Source organism: Poecilia latipinna, unplaced genomic scaffold, assembly GCF_001443285.1.
Source record: "Poecilia latipinna isolate Pla-1442-1.1 unplaced genomic scaffold, P_latipinna-1.0 Scaffold726, whole genome shotgun sequence".
NCBI classification, from domain to species: domain Eukaryota; kingdom Metazoa; phylum Chordata; class Actinopteri; order Cyprinodontiformes; family Poeciliidae; genus Poecilia; species Poecilia latipinna.
Window position 1 is genome coordinate 115,138 of NW_015113342.1, and position 9,464 is coordinate 124,601.

The following is a 9,464-nucleotide window of genomic DNA, read 5'->3' on the forward strand; positions in this document are numbered from 1 at the left end:
TGTGTGTGTGTGTGTGTGTGTGTGCACGTGTGTGTGCGCGTGTGCCTGCGAACAGCCGCAACTCAGCAAGGCGGTCTGTCCGTCAGCAGGCAGGGGAAAATAAAATATAAAGAGCGCCACTCTGTCCTCAGCTGAGACTTGCAGTGAAATGCTTAAATTTATGGTTACGACACCCCTGCATCATATTCTCAACAACTTTTTTATAGTTAGCTTTGCTTAGGCTGTCATCTTGTCTATGTTTTTTTTTTGTCAGGAATTAAGAAATGTGTAAATAGACAGGAATATAAAGTAAAAATGAGCACAAGGTCGTCGAGAGCATGGCTGAAATTTGCAAAATGCCAGCCTCACGTAGAAATCTGTCTGAGGGAAGAAAGCAATGAGAACAGCATATTGAAGACCTGATAAACCGGCACTTTAAGCAGGGATTTAAAAGCTCTTATGAGGATAAAATGTCAAAAAATAAAGTCCTGGCAACCACTCCATGTCCTGTGAACTGCTGTGTCACCTGGTTACTCTGTATTTGTGAACTCTGCAACGGATGTGTACAACGTCGCAGCAGCGGATAGAAGGAGTTAAAAGTCTCGGTTTTCTGTGCAAAATATGTTTCAGTCTTGATCATTTGGCTCTTGCCTGGTTCTATAAGGCTCTCCACAGTCTGCTTTCTCACAAAGTTGTTGGTCCTAAAAGTTGGCTTTAAGCTAAAAAAATAATGTTGAGAAGGTGGTCAGAAAACTGTACAGGAAAAAAAAATCATGTACTTATTGTGTGTCGAACCATTCAGGGGAAGTTAGGAAAAAGTGGATATCGTTTTGTATTGAGGAAAAGCAAACCAAAAGTAACTCAACTGATTTTGCTAATATGGTAAACATTATGCTCACAAACAACCCCTATGGTCTGAATGTTGACTTTCTGTCAGAGCTAGCTCCGCCAGGTCTTCCAGAGATTGAATTGTTTCTTCACTTTTGTGAAAACTGTTTTAAATAAAGAGGCCGTTTTTGGTGGGTTACATTTTTACTTTCGCAGATCTTCAAGTAAAGTAAGAGTGCTCACTACAAACTGTAATGCAGTATCAAAAGATGACAACCGCATGAGAAACTCCCATCTTAAAGGGTTTTATTGTCAAGAAGACAACAAGTTTTCTGTTTCTAACAACTGGAAGTCGCAGTCTGCAGTTCCAGAGCACTTTGGAAACTTTAATATTGCATGGAAGCTGTTCTCCTAAGGCTCATTAGTCATAGAAGTATACATTAAAAGACAACAGATTTGTCACTTTTCAATTTAAAATATACTTCCTGTTAATGTAAAAAGTAGCATGTAGTGTTTGGAGCTTTTTAATCACCAGTTAATCATCACAAACAGATCAAATCCTCTCGGGAATCTGTTGGGAACAAATCCATTGGAAAAGCTTAGCAAACTCAGATCTGAGCTGAAGAGCAGATCGCAGTAGCCTGTCTGAAACGGGGTTTGAGTTTTCTGAAAAAGTTTCCCTTCTCGTTCTGCTTTTGTGCAGGAGAAGCGCATAGCGTCGCTGGATGCCGCCAATGCTCGTCTCATGAGCGCGCTCAGCCAGCTGAAGGAGCGTTACAGCATGCAGACCCGCAACGGCATCTCCCCCACCAACCCCACCAAGCTGCAGATCACCGAGAACGGAGAGTTTCGGAACAGCAGCAACTGCTGAGGCGGCTCGGCGCGCGTCTGAGGCTCCCGGGCGTTGTACAGCGTGTTCCTCCCCCCTCCTCACCCCACCTGGGTCGACGAGTGCCTGTTTATAGATGGGCTGTGAGACTTGTGTGTGTGTGTGTGTGTGTGTGCATGGAGGTGTGGGTGCGTTTTAGAAAGGCAGTCGGCGTACTTCCGGAAGACATTTCCACTTTATTCCTCAGTTTGGAGACAAACGTTTGGCACGAGGACGTTTTACACGAGGGGCCACCCAGAAGGAGTGCAGCTCGGAGCGGATCACCAGATGGCCTTCACCGGGGGAGGATGGTGGAGAGAGAGCGGAGGCAGGGCAGAGCCTGTACATAGAAACTCCGAGCCGCGGATGAGTTGAGTCGCTGCGAATACCCGAGCGCCCGTCCACGCCTGGGACAAACCACTATAAGAGACCGCAAGCGTCGACCGTCCGCTCCTACCTTTCCCCCTCCCGACAGCGAAGTGGGCCCATTTAACGTCGAGGATTTTCACTTAAGTTTGTCTCCAGAGGTTTACTTTCCAACGCTTTATCTCAAAGTTTATGTTTTTAAAAGAACCAAATATGAGCTATAAATAGATATTTTTAAATCCAAAACAATCTTCTCCACGTCCCTTTTAACTCAGAGGTGTGTTCCTGAGCGTCCCGTTTACCCTCTCACCCCTGCAACCTCCCCTTTCCCCCCAAAGCAGTGCACTTTGTGAAAAGCTATTGGCACACGAAACGCCTTAACTCGGGAACACACCTTGACTTTAACCCCGCACCGCCTCCCGATTCTGCAAAAAAAAATCAAAACGCAAACCCCATAAAGGCACAACTTATACTGTGGATTTGTAGAGAAAACGACGTAAAACGAGATGAGATGTATTATAAATACTAAAGTAAATGAATTCTATGTGATGCTATAGTAATGAAATTTAACATAGATGTATGCATTTTTTTTTCTTCTAGAGTATACACACACATATACCTATATTTGATAATGTCAAATATAAAAGCAGCCCTTTATTTAAGAGATTTAGTGTTATTTTTCCTTCTCTGATGGCGAGAGACTGTAGTGTGTAGCTTGCTTTAGGAGCCCTGGAGAGGAAGACCACCCTGAACAGCGATCAGCACCTCAAACAGCCTTTATTTGTTCTTTATGTGATTCATGCAGGTGTTAGGAACCCCTGTATTATCGTTTCTGTTGTTTGTGGGGTGTTAGAGCGATAATACCGAGTTATAATATGTAGATTTCACAGCCTAATGGTACTAAAGCAAAAGTGCAGGATGCAATCTGATTGTGTTTAAAACCTAAAATCTTCAAAGATTCCTACTATACTACTGCTAAAATATACCGTACTGATTATTATCGTACAGTATTTTTTATATACACCCATTGGGAAATTTTAAAATGCTACCATTTAAAATTTTTTCTTGCCTTGTCAAAAGTAAAGGTAGAATAGTTTTTACTTTTTATTTCTTTGGTATTTGATCCCAAAAGCTGGCTCATGTCTAGAACGAGCACAGTCAATACACAGTAGTTTTTGTTGTTGTTGTTGTTGTTTTTCTGGTGCTCATCACTGCTCTGTCAACAACCCATCATTAATTATCTTGATTGTTATGATGTTGGTCGATTCTCTCTAGTTGCGCAGGAGCTACAGAGCGACGCGTCTCGACGCGCTCACTCACACTATACACTGGACTGGCAGAGCCGTCGTTTGTCATTGACCTCCATTCAGCTCATTTTCTCTCTAACTGCTTTATTTGTCCGCCGAAATGAAGTATGCTGCATCCAAACTGTGACTCCATCTATCCTCTCTCTCGCCTGCCCTTTTTTCTTGCTCCTGCCTGACCTAATCTCTTTTTCTTTGCTTGTTTTCTTGTTTTTTGTTGTTGTTTTTTTGCCTCTGAATGTATAGACGGCGTTGTAAAGTCTCGTGCTGTAACTCACTTTCGGCTCATAATCTGCTTTTCTGGAATCATTTCACATGCAAAAGTCTCAATACACCAACAGCCAGTCGTAGCATCTACACCCATCAGTTTCATTTGGTCGCCGGTTGGTCAGTGAGGATGGCTGCTCTTATACATATATATAAATATATATATAATACAATACAATATAATTATTGACTGCATCGTGAGATGGGAGATCATGGGATTGTGTAAATAAAATGCCCACACTATTTTTACCGGATGTTAACAGAGCTTTGTTTGTAAATGTTTTTTCTTTCTTTTTTTTTTTTATGTTGTTTTTTTTTTTTTTTTCGTGCTCAGACTCTGCTGTATCATTATTGGTATTGTAAATATAGAAGATAGCCCAGTCAGTCATCTGTCCTCATCGGGTAGAGCTATACAAATCAATTAATCTGTCAGTGTTCTCTCTGTTGAAAAGCTTTTGTGTTTGTATTTTACCGTGTACTATCTCTAGCCAAAAACAGAAAAGAAAAAAAAAAAAAAAGAACTGATCACGTAGGGGTTTGACTCTTGAGATGTATGCCTTGCTGGTTTCAAGCCAACTCGAGTCCGATGAGCTGCGCAAGCACAATCCTGTAAATCTCATCAGTCTCACTCAATGCACTTTTACATTTAGTGGTTGGTTTGTATTTCACTTTTTTTTTTCTTTTTTTTTTTTTTTTTGAACGCAGAACCCCGTTTCAGGCATTTCAAGGTTCCTAAGCAACTAAAGGGAGTTATCCTTATTTAAATTCCAGACATTTCACATCTGCATACTGCACAGCTCTCTAAAGCTGTTTTTATTATGTCTGCACAGATTAAAGCAAGACTATGATCCGTTTGTCAAATTCTTTATTTTTAAATGATAGCTACATGTACCGACCAAATTGGCTCAACAAACCTTTGTTTACATGCAGTCTAAGTTTACAACTAACTTCTGTGTCCTAGCAATTTCATTACTCGTTTGTGCAGCTAAAAGTCTAACTTAATATTTTTTTGTTTTTTTACAAGTAGTGCACGTTCAGGTCATATGAATGTGTACTCGATGTGTTTCTTAATTGTCTCATTTTTGAAAATAAGGTGTTTTTTTAGCATCTAGTTAAGCAGTAAAGCATTTTATAGTTTGCTAATTCTAGCAAAACTGAATAGGTCATTTCCAACTCTTTGACAGAGAAAGCACTAAACACGGATTTTTTTTTTCTTTTTGCAAATTAAAACTTGTAATCATTGTAACTTATTGAAATGATAACTCTGGAATGTATTTATCATACAGTTTATAGCCACTGTTTGACTAATTGCTAAACCACCAGATATTTTGCCATTTGCGAAACTGGGCGAATTTGCAAAGATGGTTGACTGTTAATGTTAGCAATTTGACGCTACTTTAGCTGCTGCTTAACTAAATGTTGAAATAGTAGGTGTTCTGATTTGTCACAGTTTTCAGGTTTGCCAGTCATTTTCCAAATAAACTTGAGATTTGACGTACTGTTAGCATTTCAGCACAATGCTAATTCACTGCTCAGTTTTTAACTATTTGTGAAAGTTGGCAAATGTACTAAATTATATTCCAAATAAGCTCAAGAGTTTTGTTCAACAATGTAGCCCAATGCTAACTCTTACTTAGATACATATTAGCTCAGTGATATGTTCCTAAGAAGTTACCTTTGTGCTTCATATGTTTTTAAAAATTTTTTTTTCAGTAAAGCTGCTTTTCAGAAATTCTGCCATATTTGACTTTTGCTTTGTTCCAGAAACATTTTATTATTTGTGCTTGGTTAACTTTTTATTATTGGCATGTAGCCAGTTGAGTGTCTTGTGTCAAAATTATAAGACGTTGCATTGGCAGCTTTACTGTCTTATTTACAATCTAAATGCTAAATAAGCCAAATTTATTATGTCCAGAAGCAGATTATCATAACTACAGTCATAGTCTTGCTTTAAGATCTCAAAGATTAAAATGCATCCACTAATAGTTATATTTTTCAATCAGTACTTTCACTAACATCAAACAAGACACCAGTGGTCAACTTTTAGTTTTCCATTTCATGAATCGGATAAAACAAAAGCTCATTCTTAACATAGTTCGAACCAATCAAACAAAGGATTAAATGAAATATAAAGCTATAAGTAAAAGATGTATGTTTTCTATTCTATTGTAGAAAAAAATGCTTTTGTAATTATGTTGAAAGTATAAAGTATTTGCTGGATTCTGCTTCCTTTGATGACGGTGACAAAACAATAATGTACAGAAGAACTCGTGTTGACAAAACGTGGCTGTGCAATTTATGTACATTTGCAACTAGACCTATTAAAGTTTTATTTAGCTATTTTAAACTCTCCTCCGTGTGCGTCTCTGCTGTGCGGTTCTCCGTGACGTTTTAAACCGCGGAGGCTGAATGGAGTCGGATTTGACGGCCTGTGCGATGGATCACGTGTCCATTAAAGACTCAAGGAGACCCAGATTGACTATAGGCATCCAGAGAGAACATATGCTCAGAGTGGGGACCCAAAGCCAGAGCGAAGGGTATGATGGAGACATGAATGAGTGGGTTTGAGCAGTGCCTACTTTTCTAGCATGACCTACATACTGCCTGATTGTTATTCCCCACAGTTGGTAGGGAAAGTCAAGACATGTGAAAGTGAAAAAAAGAGGGGGATTGGGGGGGGGGGGGGCTTTTCGAAACCTTTAAAATCGACACGAAATCCTCAGAAAGAGAGATGGATTATGATCATGTGTCGTGGCAGAAAAGCCGTGTAATGTTTTATTGCTGTTATATCTTTAACCGTATGTATTTTTGAAGTGAAGCTCTCATGTTGGTAATTACTCCCTGTGAGGCGAACCTGCTTCTTTAGCCAAAACTAAACAGGTTCCCTGCATCCAAGACACATTTAGGCTGCCAGACGTAATAAGCTCTACTATTAAATGTTTCAATAATTAAAAGTATGAAACATTGAGGTGCAGCTACTTCTTTTTCAGACTGGATCCTAAAATATGTTAGAAGAAGAAGAAACTAAAACGATGGTTTGAGCTGGGCAAGTTTTCTAAGGGATGAGAGGTAGAACATAACTCTGCCTGATGACTGCCACACATTTGTTGGACCAGTGAACGACGACAACAAACGCGCTGTGATGAATACAGACGGACCTCCGGCAGTCAGCTGGGACTGCCAGCCTCCACAACAGAAGGTCGAGGAAACGCGGGCAGATGGTTGTGCTGTGAAACATATCGACGGTCTTTAAAACACATTAAAAAAAAAAAGAGCCGCTTCCGATTCATCCATCAGGACGGAGTCGTAAACAGCACCGCGGTGCCAACGACAGAGGTGCCGGTATAAAAAGCAATATAAGGTTAAAAGCTGCAAACAGACTCGAGGAGCCCTCGCAGCTCAGAGCCGCTTGGGCCTCCTGGCGCCCGCCAGCCACTGCAGACGCTATCCCGCACCCGTCCACCAGGTGATATATGTACGGACGCGTTCGGCAGTGTACCATATTTTTCGGACTACAAGCGCTGCTTTTTCCCCTCACGTTTCGAACCATGCGGCTTGTAGCTCAGTGCTGCTTTTCTGTGGATTTTTCTTCTACCGCCAGGGGGCGCTTTAGCAGGAAGTGAATCATTGGAAGTCAAAATTGGAAATCAAAGAAGAAAGTGCTGATTTTCATTTTTAGAACAAGCACTTGCTAGCCAGCAGCAGGCGGGAAAATGTCTTCAAACTCATCAAGGAAACGACACGAATAAGTTCATATGATGCAGCTTTTAAGTTGAAGGGACCATCTGGCAGTACAGATCGGTCCCTTTCATTTTTAGAACAAGCGCTGGAGATGAAGGTTTGTGTCCTTTAATAAATCCAGCAGATTTGTGAAAAACCGAGAGCGGCTGAGATATCAGTGGCTTTTAGTCCTGTGAGGCTTATATATGTACGTTTCCAGTTAAATGTACATGTCTGCTCTATAGTCTGGAAAATACGGTACTTAAAAAAATTAGTAAATCCAATACTGTCACAAAGTTTTTGTCAAACTCATGTTTAGTAATAACAGGAGAGTCAGTTAAATCCTATTTAACTAATCTTGTATAGTTATTAAAATTATTTATAGCCAGTCTTGGTATATGTTGACTGCCAGTGGCTGTTTTCTTTTGTCACCGACTGATTTGACAATAGACATTTGTTTTAGTGTATTCAGAGTGCAGTGCTCGTTGGGGCAGACAGTGTTCTTTGAGTTTTGATTTGCCTCTGGGCTCTCTGATCCCTTATATTTTACTCATCAGGCCAGAATTTCACTTTTCCAACAGCTTTAAGACTGTTTCTGCTGTGCAAGACTGATGTCGTTGCAGAACAAAGAAACAGTGGAAATTTCAAGAAGGTGAGAATTTTGGAGGTGAAGGGGTTAATTGTTTTTATTCAAGAATCTTGTGAGTGATCATCTCAAAGTATTCCCAGATGTCATTTTTTTTTTTTTTTCCTCTTGCTGGCTCCATTTAAATCAAGTTTATTTGTGTAGCACATTTCAGCAACAGTGCAATTTGTTGGATGCAATAAAACAAAATGTGGGACAGTTAGAGGCGTATGAATACATTTGGAAGCGTGGCGATTGCCAACCTTGGACATTTCTGAAACAAAACAAGACATAGACCACATCTTTAGCTCCATCAGAATATTTTATTCATGTTTTCCAGTGTTATAAGTACATCTCGTTCACAGTTGACACTGTAGACGACCTTATTCCTCTCTTTCAAATGATCATAACCACCACAATGCTGTAAGTATGCAAGCTCTAGATTAGTATTCATAGCAAAAAGAAAGAAAAAAAAAACTTTTAGGTTAATCCACTTTGTGTTTTCACAGCTGCCCACACTGCAGACAGTTAATTCTTCGTTTGCATGTGACAAATCCATTCTTGATAATGGTGCAAAAGGTGAGGAAAAAACATGTTGCAATGTTTTGATATAACAATGACATTTAAACGTGGCATCCATCTTGCTTTCCTGTGGGACTTTTGGTGTGCAAAAGTTCTCCACGTCTCCTTCAGGAAACTATATATATTTTTTTAAGCCATGCATTCATGTTTTATTTTGAAATATTGACGCACTGTGGCAGTTACGTCACTAAAAAGTAATCAACCTAAAAAGTCACTGACAGGGAGGTCTGAGGCTGCCGACAGGAATAGCTTGCTGAACCGAAAGAGGATAAGTGAAATGCTTATTCACTTAACTCGTCACTAATGGGCTCATGGAGGACTAACAGCTGAGCCACTTGCTGTCAGGAGGTTGTTTTTTTGTTACTACCGAGCTGAACACAAAATAAATACAGTACCGAGCATAAACACACACTAGTACGCAATGTGTGCGCGCGCAGAAGCCCAGGCGGCTTTTCGTCAACCTCTGTGCAAACATACGTGTACATAGCTGCTGTGCAAATTCATTAATAACAGGTGCATATCAATAACTCAAGAGTATGATTGGAAGATACTTTGAGTATTTCAATTCAATCTGTTAAACTTGAGTAGTTCGATCATCCTGGCTCAGAGCTAACGAGAACCCAAGTTCAGTTCGCCAGAAAATTAGAGTATTACATATGACCAAGTAAAAAAAAAAAAAATAAAAATCGATAGATAGGTAGGGGGAAAAAATCCTACATTAATCCCATGAGCCATTTGAAGCATTTGGAAGAATTTGTGGCAAAAACTTGTCACTGACAAATTAAAATCTTAAAGTAAAAAAATGTATAATTATATAGTGTTCATCTTTTATTAATCTCATTTTTTCCACTTTTTTTTTTTTTTTTTTTTTTAATAAAATGGCTAAAAAAATACCAGAGAACCAAACAAAAACCTAGGGGACTCA

General features: G+C 39.6%; 1 protein-coding gene across 7 annotated transcripts in view; it reads left to right on the plus strand.

Moving 5' to 3' along the window:
• LOC106955327 (disabled homolog 2-interacting protein) overlaps positions 1 to 2,762 on the plus strand; it is a 105,472-nt gene extending 102,710 nt beyond the window's left edge. For 5 of the 7 annotated variants that reach the window (XM_015045433.1, XM_015045438.1, XM_015045437.1 and 2 more), the window contains one exon: positions 1,511 to 1,678. In XM_015045433.1, the coding sequence (XP_014900919.1) occupies positions 1,511 to 1,678 (168 nt within the window). Of the gene's footprint in view, positions 1 to 1,510 lie in introns of all 7 variants that reach the window. The other 2 variants (XM_015045432.1, XM_015045434.1) reach the window with 1 other exon arrangement.
• Positions 2,763 to 9,464: the final 6,702 nt, after the last annotated feature.